A 14,756-nucleotide genomic window follows, 5' to 3' on the forward strand; every position below is an offset into this window, starting at 1 on the left:
CAATTTAGTCCGTCCGTCTAATTTTAGTCGGAAATAACTGACGTGGTAGTTTAGTTAGCCTTGGCCATCCTATGTGATACGGTTGACACTGCCGTGGACAATTTTTGCAATTTTTTTTATTTAATGATTCTTTTTCTTTTTCCCTTTGCCGGTGAGGGCGACCCTCGCCTGAGGTTGGCAACCTCTGCTTGCAATTGACGAGGCCTAGTGATGGCTAGCAGATGGAAGAAGGAAAAAAGGAAAAAGAAAAAAATGGAAAAAAATTAAATTAATTGTAAAAATTGTTCATGTCATAGTTGGTCATGCCACATAAGACAATTAGCGCTGACTAAACTGCCATGTCAATGATTTTCGATCAATATTGGCTGTAATGACTAAATTGTCAAATAGTTAAATGTTTCAGACTAATCATCAAAAGTTTTAAGATTAAATTGGCACAGTTGAAAGGCTTTGGACTAAATTAACCGTCGCATAATAAGTTTAGGACTTTTTGGTCGATTTTTCCATAATTTTTCAATTTGATGTTGCATTTCCGAGGCAAGTTACTTAGTGGCTTTCTCACCAAAATATATAGCATTACTTAAACTTGAAAGAATTACAAATAAAATTATCTATATTTCTACATATAATCAAGTATTCTTCTGATAGGTTTTACATATTTCACGTCAAATTATAATTAAAAAAACCGCGACAATTGAAGACTGAAAAAAATGAAAACAAAATAAATTAAAGTTGCTCCAAATGGATTCTCGTACCATCAAAAGTACTGGTTGATACTTTCGTTATATGACATGTCTATTGAATATGAAAGCATAGAACTCACTTTTAGCGGACGCATAGATTATCATGACGAAATGAGCTTGTATTTTCCTATCTCATATGATAGAAATTATTAAGAGAGAGCCTAGTCCTAAATAGAATGCATATGACTTAAGAAGCAAATAGAAATACTAAAATAACATTTTTAAATTCATGCTGATTCAAGAGTCAACTTAACATGAATTAATGACATTATTGCATTTTTTGCAAGTTTTATGACTTAATTGCAGTTTCGTTATAAGTTTTAGGACTTTTGGTGCACTAATCCCTAATTTTTAAATTCATGTTGGGTCAAGAGTCAATGTTAGTATTCATATACTGATGTGGAAATGTTAGTATTATCTTGAAATGATCTTATCAAATTAAGTTCTAAATGTTAGTATTATCTTGAAATTTTCGGATTTGATCATTTCAAAGCTACTGCGTGGGAATGTTAGTGTTGTCTTGAAATGACCAATCAGGTTTCATAATTGGGACGCCGACTAATCCCGACCAAATTTTGATTGACAGAAAAGATCAAGAATCACATGGTTTTTCCTAGAAGGTTCCACTCATCTATGAAGGCAAACATTAATGGAATAAATTGGCTCTTTGAACGTCGATTCTGGCAGCTTGACACCGAACAAGAGATGAAACTCAACTCCGATTTCGGAATATGGAGGGCCAATGGCATTATCGATAGATAAGTCCATGGTAGGGCATGCATCAAAACTAGCTAAGAGAAAACGACAGAAAATTAGGCAGTCGACAGGACCTAGTTGAGGGAATAACAATTGATAAAAATATTTGAAAAAAATGAGATGGGGGTCTCTCTTTTCTTTTCTTAACGAATGTTATGCATATTCCTATAAAATTCTTATCATAAGGACCCAGCTAGATCTCACTACATCTTCGTACGCGTTTAACTTTGACTCACTGTACGACTCTTTGGTGGTAATGATTTGTCCCGAACGTACCGAAGTCTTCAAGTCGGGATATTAGGCCCATTAGGCGGCCCTCATCCAGAAGAAACGATAGGATGAGGGTGAAATCCAATTGAATGCGACTGGAATTGAATGCAGCTGGACAATGGCACCTGTGTGTCAAAGTCGCCTATGTCTCGATACTCCCTGTCACTTCGCATTTACTCGAATTTCTCTGATCCCTTCACTGGGCAAAGTTGGCTTGCTTTGCTCCAATCATTCATGGCAGTGGTCAGAATGCAAGTTGCTCCCCAACCCCTGCAAGGCAGGGCATGCCAGAAAATCCCATCCAATAAAAAAACTTAATTTATTGTATAGTGTTTTCCATAATCCATGGATAGGCTTAGCAAGAGGATAAGAAGGATATCCGTGTCGATATTATTGTATGCTGCCTATTTTGATATTTTTCAATTAAGCGTCTACGCGTAACAAATCTGAAAAAATAATCACTTAGGCTGCGCATGGCAACTATTTTGTATCCGAAAACGGATTCTGGTCAGAAATAATTCTTTTTTATTCTGTGCCCGGGAACAATTTCTAAGCATTTGAAGGCGTTTGGTAACTGCCCAAAATTTCTATTCTTAGAATAAAAAAAGAACAGAAATGCATTTGGTAACTACACAAAATTTCTTTTTATTAATAATATTTTAATAATATTTTGAATTTTTTAATATTTCTTTCTTTTTTTCCTTTTTTTCTTTTTTTTCCTTGGCCATGGCCGTTGCCGGCGCTGTCGCCACCCCCTGTGACGGCGAGGTCGGCCTCGCCATGGTCGGGCGAGGCTTGACCTCGCCCAGATCTGGCGAGGCCAACCTCGCCGTCGCCGGGGGTGGCGAGGCGAGGTCGACCTCGCCGTCGCCGGGGCTGGCGAGGCGAGGTCGACCTCGCTAGATCTGGGCAAGGCTGACCTCGTCGTCGCCAGGGGCGGCGAGGGCCACCCTCGCCTGCCCTGGCCGGTCGCGGTGGCCGGTCGCCAGTGGACGATCGCCGGCGGTGGGCCGGGAAGAAGATGAAGAACAAATAAAAAAGAAAGAAGAAAACCAAAAAAAATCAGTTCCGGAAAAATTATTCCAGAATCAAGAAGCTACTTTTTTTTGCTTCTTGATTCTGTTCCAAAACTGATTTTGGGACCAATTTTTTGCAAAATTGTGCCCTGGCACAAAAATTTTAACAAACAGATTTCTGTTCCCAAATTGATTCTGGGAACAAAAGAACAGAAATTTTCACTATTTGACACGTTGCCAAACGGGCCCTTAATTGACTCTGACAATTTGACTTGCTGGAAAACTGACGTGACGTTATTTTCATAAAAAAAATTCACCTAGAATCATTTAAATAGACAGTTATTAAAATTTTTTGATACTTAAGTGATTGTTCATAAAGTTTGGAACTAAATTTAATAATTCGTAAAGTTTGGGCACTAAACATTTTAAAATTGCGGTGCGCAAATTATGTGCAGAACAGAATATTTTCACCACAGCTTTAACTCGTCATAATGCAGGCAACGATGGTTTATGCGGAATCTTCATATTATAGTGTCATCATATTATTGATTGTAAAGACCTGTCCATGATATGTGGAGGCTATTAGTATTGAATGTTGATCTCGACTCCTGATCTCAAGTGATTTTAGAATGAAGCCATCAACATAAAGTATAAAGACTTAAACACAGGCATATCAAGTATATATTACATAATAGCAAGCGTCATCTAAGTCTCATTGGAAATGAATTATGTCCTTATATTGATATAGGAAATAAGTTGTGGACTCGTGTCACATAATACAATATATGGAACAAAACTGAAATCGGAAAATAGCACGATACTAAGGCTTCGTTTGTTTCGTAAAAAATGGATGAATTGAAAATATTTTCTTAGAAATGGTCGCTTGTAATCGATAACAATTTATGTCTAAACATTTTCGTGGATGACGAAAATATTTTTCATTTACTTATTTTTGTTTGCGATATGAATGATCATTTTTAGAATAATATTTTTCAAATCAATTATTTTTCCCTAATTAAACGCACCTTAATTTTCATAATTTCCTCAAGTTTTTGTATGGTGGTTTGTTTTTGTCCATCATATTAACTACAATAAAATAATATTATATGATATTTTCTCCCCGAAAAAGAGACCTTACATAGTGGGATACCTCTATGTGTTTATGCAGTGGCCTATGGTTTTGTAATTACTAGGCGGGAGAATGGGCGCAAGCACGTTATGACCGGTCTTATCTATACGTGCAATTCTGCGTGAATGGAGTCCTCCTTTGATTCATTCGAAATGTCTAGCCTTGAATCAGGTACATGAAATTTTTTCCAACATCGTTCGCACCACCTTCCTTCTCGTAACTAGTAAGATGGTAGTAATGTACGACGGTCCATTGGGATGACATTGTGGTCGGTTTCATAGCGCCCCAAGGCTCCTAGGATCTTCCCTAATCTTAGGTTCGGGCGATCTATGAAAATTGATTTTCAAGTTCTGATAGCGGAGGAGTCCCGACGGTTGGTTTTATTACCCAGGCCGATTCGACCTTAGAGTCCTAAGTGTTCTTAGGGAAAATGGAACTATCTGGGTGTAAGTGTGAAGGTGATTGACCTATTTGCGAAAAAAATCAGAGATCTAGGGTGCGGAGATTCGGTCATGCATGGTGAAGGGTTAATACCCCGACGGCGCCTTTTTGTACCAAATTTTCGATGAAGTCCTTTTGCACAAATAATTTATCAGTTAATATCCTGAAATATGAATACAATTTTATTTTTTACCGAGATGTAATCAGGCAATAGATTTGCATCACTTTACGACCAATTTTTTACCAATTTGTTTGATTAACCACCAACAACATTAGATAAAGAATTGGATAAATATTCACTCATATTTAGACCAAAATAAAAATTCACTCATGTAGAGAAATTCTCATATATTTATCAACTCAGCATTACACTTGAGAACTCTCCTCTATTTGTAAAGAAACCAATACATAGGAAATGTACTAAACATTAATGAGACACGAAGAACTAAAAAGCAATTAAAGACCTAGGAACTAAAAAATGAATTAATGACATGGAGACTACGAATGATACTATTACTTCTAAAAAGTCACAAAAGTATAGGTTATTTTATATGAATATGTGTATGTCTTTACTTATATATAATTTAAAGATTTTTTTTTAAGTCAAAATGGGTACATCACACGATCTGAGGAAAAAAGAACAAAAGTAACGATTAAGAGTTACTTCAGACGCATCCCACATCTTCTAATTTTGAATTTTAGGAATATATAATTGAGTTTATGTCGAGCCAAAATGAATTATCTTCTTATAGTCGCACTCATGGCAAATCAAGCGGAACCTAACATATTCATCTCCTCCACCTTACTGAATCAATATTTTTACCCTGATTTATTTTTAGGATTTGGATTATCTCTATGTCCAGTTACCCCAACCCCTAATCTAGATTCACTCACGGTCGGTAATGGACGGAGGCGGCGTTGGCTAGGGCCGGAGGTGGTTCATGGCGTCGGTGGGAAAGTCTGAAAAAGAAGAACAAACACTAAAGATGGATGAAGTGAACATCCAAAACTACATTACCTAGGCTGATGTGTCAACCTAATAGAGTGAGTAAATTTCCGATACGAACATAACCTCTGAATTTCGATCGAGAATCCACATCTTTCAAGATCACCTAAGCAGGTAGGTGGATCGACCCAGTAAAGAGCATATCTTTCCGATACGAACGTAACCTCGCCATCACGCATCCTTTTCACCATGCACGAGCGTGAAATACCCGACAAACACATCGCGAAAGGGAAGAGAAAAAAAGAAGAGGGTTTCATTTTTTAACTCCATCATTGAAAGAAAAACCTCGTTGATGTGCGAAACATTTGCACGGCACGGGCAGGCAATGGAAGCAAGAACATCGATTGGGACTCGTCACGTTGATTCGCTTTTCATGCATGTTATGCAAACCCTTATAAAAGTGCCACATCACATCGTGGTGCCATCCTCTCTTTCAGACGCAAATTGCGATGTCGATATTCTGTCCCCAATGGCCCATGTGCTCTTCCATGTGCTGTGTTTCGCTTGTCGCTTTTCAGTCCGATTTTGATTGCAATGCAACCCCGAATTCCGGACGTCCATCGTCCACCATGTGTACGACTTAATTATGCAAAGAAGCACCACCCGCTTCATTAATTGACCGTGTCTGGACGAAAGTCCCCCATCGTGTCAACAATCAACATCGGTCCTAGATTTTTCGTCCGAATGATATGATACCACAAATTTATTTTTTACATATTTGTTGATTTTATAATTCGCTTGGTACCCGCAATTTCCTTTCGACCAGCTTGATATATCCCTTTATGTCTTCTAGTTAGAGTCGAGCCATTTGGCCTCAGTTTATTAAAATGGGATTTTCTTGTTTCTCCATGGCGGATAAGTGATTCCATCTCACGAATGTACATTATTTAAGTAGATAAATCGCCCAAGCTCAATATCACAAAGTCATAATTAACAGTCGTTTGGTGGATTTCAAAATAAATGAAGAAAAAATCGAGATATCTTATCGCCTTTTGCTTCCATCAAAGAACATCAAAGGCGAATTTTACCGTTGTTCCCCACGGCCTATTTACTAATTATGCACTTATCGACATCATATCTTTTTCAACAAAAAAAAAAAAGACATCATATCTTCATTTGATTTACACATTGCAAACATAATTGTACCTAATTCGATACTCATAGATTAGGTTAACCTTTTTGTCTTTTGGTAATCTCCTTCCTTCACCTTTTTCTTTCTTCCCTCTACTGTGGCCGGGCACAGACAACGGACAAAAGAGCAGATGCAAAACTTCATTAGTGTCGGTCCAGTAAATCAGCAATGAGAATGCCAATAATTGATGATCGATTCTCCAATAGACAAGACGGAGGCCCCCCCAAGTTGCCCTTAGATCCCCACTTTAGGAGGCTCTAGTAAAAAAGCCCTAAAGCTTTGATGTGTCCACAATTAGCACTGGTGGATTTTGTTCATCGGGACATCTCTTGCTGACCACTGCCTCCTGTACTGGACCACCTTCTGAACCTTACAAACCCCGCGGAACCGACCTGATCAGGATAAGCTCAGTAACCGGTATAGTACATGTTGTATGTATGGTTGCATCTGGGACACTCGTTACATTATACCGAATGAAGAGTGTGTTTGTTTGAGTAAGAGAATTTTTGCGCAGTAGGTTTCTGAACTTTCACGCATTTGATTTATTGAAAATGATCAGTAAAAAAAGAAAAACCATTTACGATCAAAGAAAATATGTATGCTAATGTTAGGAAAACAAAATCCCTTAACCAGAAAAGAACAAAACATTTTCATTTAGTGTTTGACTGTGTCGTATCTGCTTGCAAGCATTGCTTTGAATGCGAAATTACTCTTGGATGTATTTATTTCGGAGAAAATTTCATTAGTAAGGACAATACTTTCTAAATAGTATATGTAACAAGTGGCTCTAGAGTATTCGTTAACCAAATATATATGATTATATTAAGTGTACTAAGTCCAGTATACGAGCCGAATTTACAAAGTAATACGACAAGAAATACAGACATTTAAATAACTTAGTCATAGTCGATGCTTAGTAAAAATCTATTACATAATTTTACAACACCAGCATTGTTAATCGATCCTAACATCCCTAACACTATTCTTTTCAAAGAATTGAAGTTAGGCAGAAAGCTTTAACCAAAACGGGTAGATAAGACTCCGACTTCTACTGGAGGATAGAGATCACCTGGGCACCCAAACCTGAAGAGTATTGCACTTAAATGATAGGGCGTGTACTGGTTTTACTCTCATTGTAAGTGAATAATGGCACATCCTTGATCCTCGAGTAACCGAGTCAGGGACAATTGTTTCGAACTCCGGCTGCACACTCGCGTCACGACTTGCAATATACTGATAGGAACTCATTCTACTCAAATTTGACTACTCGAGAAGTTTCTGATCAGTGACTGGCCAAATTTTGGTTTCGAAGCTCATCTTATTCTTATAGACATTATATAAAGAAAGAAAGAACCCAGAAGTCCAAAATCTCCAAACTCCAAATAACCAATTCTTACATGGCAATACAATGAGTTCGGCTTTCCTCTCTTTTTCATGGAGAGAAATATATATCGGAACATGGACCGACAATTCTAGAGCCGGTCATCTTACCTTTGTTCCAACTCCAGTGAAAGGAGACATTTCACACTGAAATTGGGCCAATATGTGTGGGACGAAGCACTTCTCATCCATCATGAACAGATAGTAACGAACTTGGTTTAGTACTTTATTGCTCAGAAGGGAAGAACAATGTGGACCGTGCAATTTGCTGGGACTCCCCTGCTTCCACAATCTGCTCTTGTCCCCACAGCATAAAATCGGACTGAAGGATGAGAAAGAGGTAAGCGACACCTTGTTCAGATGCTAGGCTATCTTCAGTCAGCTAAAACAAAAGCAGAACAGTGGTAAATCAGAGTCTCACCATGCCCAAACAGACTGAAGATCCACATAGCCAATTGATCAAATGCAAGTTTCACTAGGTTTGCAATACTAACTTCTGTCCTAACATCAGAAGAGTGATATCTACATATGTTGAGATCACCAAAAGCTATTTTGTTTTGTATGTCGGCACATTCAGCTTTAGTAAGCAAAGCAGGTTTTCGAAACTGAAGGTGAACATACAATGGCATAACTAATGATCAAGTCCATCAATCACCTTTCTTCAGAATAAACACCTTCATGCATTTAAAATTAGCGTCATCACTAGCAGATTGCTAAGCAGTGGCATTAATTATGTGAACACAGCATAAGATATGTTTGATTGTTTTAACCAAGATGCGATTATGATAAAAGAAACCAAAACGCAATGCTCCAATCTCTGTTTAATTCACTGGAACAAAACCCAGAACCAATCTTGAACAACTTCCTTTTTTTTTCTTTTACAATAATAACGACCTCGAGTTTCCAGACAAGGAACTTGGAAGTCAGACTATTGAAACAGCCCTTATTGCATGCACTGAGTTTGTGTGAGCCCAGTCCAGATCATGCGGATCCCTCATGGGACCAGGCAAAAATAACGGTTACTATGCACTTAGGCTCGGACAAAGCTAGCGAATGCTACAATTTTTCCTGCCGAAGAGATGGCCAGACACTTCAAAACTCACTTCAAGACTATCAGCAGTGTCAAGGCCAAGCAAGAGTTGCAGTTTTTTGTTTGTTAGTGACTCAACAATAGAACAAGTAGCAACTGCAGTAAATAATTATTCACTCTGGCCCACCAACACAACAGTTCAGAACAAGCCTGTGCTGCTTCTAGCTTGAATAGTTAGAAAGTATGGATAAGAGAATAACACAAGCAGGTACAATGATAAGCAATATTGTTTAAATCAGGTGATAATCAAGCCAAGAAACTTCCAAAAAGATATCAGAAAACAATAGCATTCTTGTACATGATCTAGAGATAAAAACAGATGCTGCTAGACATAAGCTTTTTAGGCCCTGGACTTAATGCATGTGTTCCTAAATCTGCTCTTCGTTCTAAACTCATGAATCATATTGAAAAATAAATAGGAAGGAGGAAGGAAAGTGGAGAAGAACGCTCCACCCGGGTCACACCAAATAGATGATTTTGAGAAGAAACAATGAGCACAACAATGATATGCCGAGATTGGAAGTACCTCAAAGGCAATTATGGCAGTGCCACGGTCAGTTTCTCTTCGCTATTCTCAATGTTGTTCCTTTGAGCATCTGGCAGGCTCTTTAAGACCTGCATATGATGCCAAATTATGCAACCAGACAATACAAGATTTAGCTACCCCTGGCATTTCAACAAAATTAAACACACATGATAATATTTTCAAAGTCCTATTTAAAGGGCTGTTTAAGGCCAGGATTCAGTCAAAAAGGAGGCATTATAAATTTCAATTTCAGACTTCGATTCAGCAACTAGTTTGTTTCAATTTTTGAAAAATTCCAACATATATCGGAATCAAAGCTGGTAGCCAATTTATTTTTTCCTTTTTTCCTTTTCTTTTTCTGGTTATTGTGAAAAGATGCTTACACACACCTAAAATTCATGAAAAAGCGTGGTACCGTTTTTCTATTCTACCAGTTCGCTGAAGCATGAAATTAAATGAAGATATCTGCGGATCAAACTATGACCATGCACCAAGTTATAAAGAGTTAGAAGCTTTTAAAAGTACTTGTGCTGAAGTTGAACCTAAAGATATTTGCAAGGAATCTGAATTTGTTTATATTGAGAAAAAACATAAAATACCTTTAAGTAATACGATTGAGATCCGGGAGATGTGCTAAATACACCATATATAAACAACTATCCTCGGAATATCACAAAATTGCGGTCCAAATACGTCTCTTGATCTAAAGCATATTCAAGAGTTCTTCTATCCTCAACCCTAATTGACCTGCTAAATATTTCGTTTCATTTGAATCAGCACTCCCATGCATAAGATTATAGAGGCATTTCCAACTTGCTTCTCAAACAAGTAAAGAAAAGTGACCATGAGAGTGATGATCCAATTTCAAAGCAACAGATTTACTACCTGATATAGATGCCAAGAAGCAAATGCGTCAGTGGCAGCATAAAATTGTTGTTCTTCTGATAAAAAAACAGCCTCCCAATTTCCACACCTAATTTTCATAATTTTCTGCAGCTGCAAGATGTAAAAACTATGATTAATGCCAGCTCAAATCTTCCATGGACATCAATTTCACTAATTTTAGAAGGCTAGCTTTGATGGAGAAGCAGTCTACAGCATGCAGTCTTACACCGGATCCCCATTTGATCCCCATTCATCCTTTTCATTCAACCATCACATCAATAAGCTCATACAACATCTTGTAAACTGATCAAGATAAAAGCTAATCTTTCAACTTATTTCACAGCTTATTCATCATATTTGTTGATGCATAGTATACATCCATTTACATGGACAACGAAGCAAAATACAACTTAATCTCTTCGCATTAACATATAAGTCAATACTGCAGAAGTTCTTTTGGCCCGAATTCAGTCATATAATTGACAGAATCTTCTAGAGGAGCTCTGCGAGGAGAATTTAAGCGCCACCAGAAGGATTTTCTAACTTCTTGCTAGAACTATAGGCTTTATAAGATAAAAATGAGATGTAAATAGTTTATATTTTTATGCATTGACGATCTCAAGTTCTAAAATTGGTAACAAGTTGTTTAAAAAAACACTGAGAACCAAATGCTTAATATTTATGAAATGCGCAGTTGCAAACACTATTGATATGTTGAATGATTCTAACGTCCCATGAAGATTTATACATTAAACAAATGAAAAACCAATTGCTTACTTAATGCATTAAGTAGATTTTTTGCTTAATTGTTTAAGCCAAAATTAGTAAAAACAAATGGGTTTAATCTTATTTAGTATTCAATGTTTGAATATGCACATGCCGGGTGTAGCACTTTATTTATGAGAGCTACTTGATGAACTCAGTTAAAATAAAAACCAGGCAACATAATCAGTTCGACCAATTAAACTGTGTATATGACCGATCTGGTTTAGTCTCTTGTATGGTTCTAAAACCATTGATATAAACAGAAATAGAAGTTTTTGGCGTTTGCTAGAGCAACCCATAGCCAGATTCTATGAACATGGCAGAACAACGGATCTCGATTTAAAATACGAGAAGGTTTTAGTCCCTGTAGGAGTAAAATTTGTGATAAGATTACATTTTATGCTTCAAGAAATATATTCTTAATACAGCACAAAAAACACTGCAGATACGATTTGATTATACTTGCCAAATCCTCTCACGTTTACAGCATTAGCCATCATTAACTCTACTCAAAGAAATTTTAATTATAATCAGTTGCTATTCATAATATATACTCCATCAAATAAGTAGAGATACTACTGTACAAATAGTCGATTCAACAGATATATGATGGTCAAATAACTTATACCTAGAAAAGGATCTAAGAACTTAGGTTGAGCCTTTCATTGTCAAGAGGACTTTATCACTGAAGTCCAGCATTTAGAAAGCAGTCAGAAAATTACTCATGAGTGGCCATGATGATTGCAAAAGAAGTTGAACTATAACCTGCTTATTTATAAGCACCTCGCTTAGAGATGCAAGACTCCACCGATAACGAGGCAGAGCAAGCTTTTGATTAGCAAGTTCTGAAAGATCCTGAAAAGCATTGACAGATACACTGTAATCCTTAAGCACCTTTCTAACATCACCAGCTATGCCAACTCCAACCTGTACATGCAAGCATAACATCATTATGCAGTTAAGTTACAAATTTTCCCAAAATCAACTAGACATATACCAATAGCCACTAAAAACTAGACATATGCGAACCTTTAATACGGTGGTATCCTCTAAAATAAGCTTCAAACTAGGAGGGACGCCAGAATGAATAACATGCATCACATGGCAGTGGTCATTGTCACCACAAATCTGCATTACTGCCGTCTTCCGAGGTGGAACACCTGCAAGTCTTGCATCAAGCTAATGACTGAGCAATATAATGTATCGATTTTTTAATCTCTATTTCTACTTCCTTTTTCTTCCTCGAGAGAAAAATGCGAGTTTATCTTCAGAGCATGCACCCAAGGGCCAAGACCATACAAATAAAATAAATCCAATTGGAAGAAAAGAAAGAAGATAAGAAAGAAAAAGAAACTTTGTTTATACCACTCAAAAACCTTAATTGCCTATTTGAAACTTAAAAGAAGTCCTTTTAGCTTTCCCTGTAAAATTTTGAAAATGCAAAATAATATACATTCATAGGGAAATTGAGGAAAAAGAGATAAACGACTCCTCGTTGTCAATATTTTTATGTTTTCCAAGGTGTTAGGCATCCGACATAAGCTAAAGATAAAATTTCAGACACTAAAAGAAAATGAAGCGGCAAAAAGTAAAAGTTACTCAAAAAGACCTTCTCTACCAACGCTAGAAGCAAGGAATAAGACACAAGCACTATACTGAAAAACATCAGGTTAAAAACAGATCTATGTAAATCTACAAAGTGAAATGTAGATTTGTAAAAGTAAATTGTCGTAATTACTTTACATGTGACCGGAACCAGGAGACCGCAGCACAATTGAAAGAAATGAAGCTAATATTTCAGAAGATCAGGGGAAAAACTCATCAATTTGTAAGAAGAAACAAAATTTGTTGGCATTTACTTGTTATTGAATGTAAAAATAGAACACAATAACAATTTCCTAAAAGGAAAAAAACTGTCAATAGACCACTGAAGTGCAGGAATTTGTACCATTTCATGAAGTAGTCACAAGAAAATCAAATCTTGCTGCTGAATAAACATCAACAGACAATTGCAGCGATGTAAATTTGATCTAAACACAGAACCAAAGCACTACTAAGCCAACCACAAAACACCATTAAACATAACGCGAAAGCAAAACTGACCAAACCTCTTTGAAACGTGGGCCTATACTCGATGTCAAAACCAATAATGACTTGATCCATTACACTTTTCATGGCATCAATTTTCTTCAAAAGCTCTGCCGCGGCTCTCTCTACACCAGTAGCACTCCGGCTGTACATAATCCGACCTCCGAATGTCATCACAGGGAGTTTAATCCGCATACTTTCTGTCATGCAAAAGGCGGCGAATAATGATTCCATCACATTTGCACATAAACACATCCCTTTTCAATTAAATGAGGACAAGACTTTAACTAAGCCGAAACCGCAGAAACAGGAGAGTTAATCAAAGAACAAAGTCATCAAAGAAACTAACCAAAATCCTGTCTTGCAATATAGCCCAGAATTGCTCTAACAAAATGCAGCTATAGTGAAGTCCTATCCTATCTGAAACCCTTTCACACAGCCCCACTGGCAGGCAATCTCTCGCTAGAGGGGGTAAAAAAAAACCCTACAAACTCCGGATTCCTACGGCAATCATCTATAACATCATCCAGGGAACAGGAAATGCAAGCGAGACGGGCCTCGTTCGTACGTTGCGAAGAGAATGAACCGGGCAGACGCCGTCGGAGTCCGCCGGGGCGATCCTCGCCGCCGGAGACGGAGCGCCGCTTCCTGGAGATGGCGGCTTCGATGGCGGCTTCGATGCCGTCGAGCTCTTGGTCGGTGAAGGGCTGGTCCCAGCCCGGTACGGACTCGGCGCCGATTGAGCGAGCGTCGGCGACGATGGTGGGAGCGTAGCCGTCGGCGTTCGCGATTTCCATCTACGGTCGGTTCGAAGTCATGGAGGAGGGAGCTCGAATTCAAAAATTCTGTAGGAAAAAGATTAGCTTACGGAAGACAAGGAAAAGATTTTTATCCATAAAAATTTTTAGGCATTAATTATTGTTAATAATAACAATAGTTCTCATTGATTTATTTTTATAAGCGATAGCAATAATTTAAGTTAGGAAAATATTTCTTGATTCACTAATTTTTCGTGAAATAAAAAGAGCTTTTTGTATTATTTGAGTTATGAAAATATAAAAATTCCACCGCCCAACCCCATATGATGTCTTAGCATCATAAGGTGGGCGAACAACTATGCCGTGGCGAGTGTGATCCGTGTCATTTCAAAAATACACAATGCATTCAGAACAAGTCTAATGGACGAATCCAATCTAGATCAATCATTCCGACAAGACGAGATGATCAGTACATCTCATATACAAAATTCACAAATCAAAATATCTGAAATCGATATACATACAATACACTCCATGTATATAAAAAAGGGATGAATACGGTCCAATAGAAAATACTGATTTATATCAAAACAACGGGGACACAGCCAATCTAACATTAAAATGAATGATACATCTCGTGTATATTAAAATAGCGAAAATAAATAATTCCTTAATAGCATACTTTGCCTTAATAGTAGATATAGCACTCTAGCCATTATACCCAATTGCAAGACCAAACTCTTTAAACAATATGTGCAGCCATATCACTTC

The 14,756-nt window shown here is 37.4% G+C and overlaps 1 protein-coding gene across 4 annotated transcripts; it reads right to left on the minus strand.

Annotated features, from left to right (window-relative positions):
* Nucleotides 1–7,791: 7,791 nt before the first annotated feature.
* LOC115686332 (3'-5' exonuclease-like) lies at nt 7,792–14,091 on the minus strand. 4 transcript variants are annotated; one of them, XM_056309641.1, is made up of 7 exons: nt 13,796–14,091; nt 13,248–13,427; nt 12,169–12,299; nt 11,923–12,066; nt 10,375–10,485; nt 9,490–9,578; nt 7,792–8,255 (listed from the first exon to the last, which is right to left on the minus strand). In XM_056309641.1, the coding sequence occupies exons 1-6, from the start codon at nt 14,022–14,024 to the stop codon at nt 9,501–9,503; spliced, it is 873 nt and encodes a 290-aa protein (XP_056165616.1). In that variant the 5' UTR covers nt 14,025–14,091; the 3' UTR covers nt 7,792–8,255; nt 9,490–9,500. The 4 variants fall into 4 exon arrangements, 3 of the variants coding, with proteins under 3 accessions (XP_056165616.1, XP_056165615.1, XP_030467446.2); XM_056309640.1 differs by having other exon boundaries at nt 10,375–10,479; nt 11,905–12,066; XM_030611586.2 differs by having other exon boundaries at nt 11,905–12,066; nt 13,796–14,090.
* Between the last annotated feature and the right edge of the window lie 665 nt (nt 14,092–14,756).

This window comes from Syzygium oleosum, unplaced genomic scaffold, assembly GCF_021117445.2.
Source record: "Syzygium oleosum isolate NSW1041296 unplaced genomic scaffold, Sole_v2.1 Sole_v2.01, whole genome shotgun sequence".
NCBI lineage: Eukaryota > Viridiplantae > Streptophyta > Magnoliopsida > Myrtales > Myrtaceae > Syzygium > Syzygium oleosum.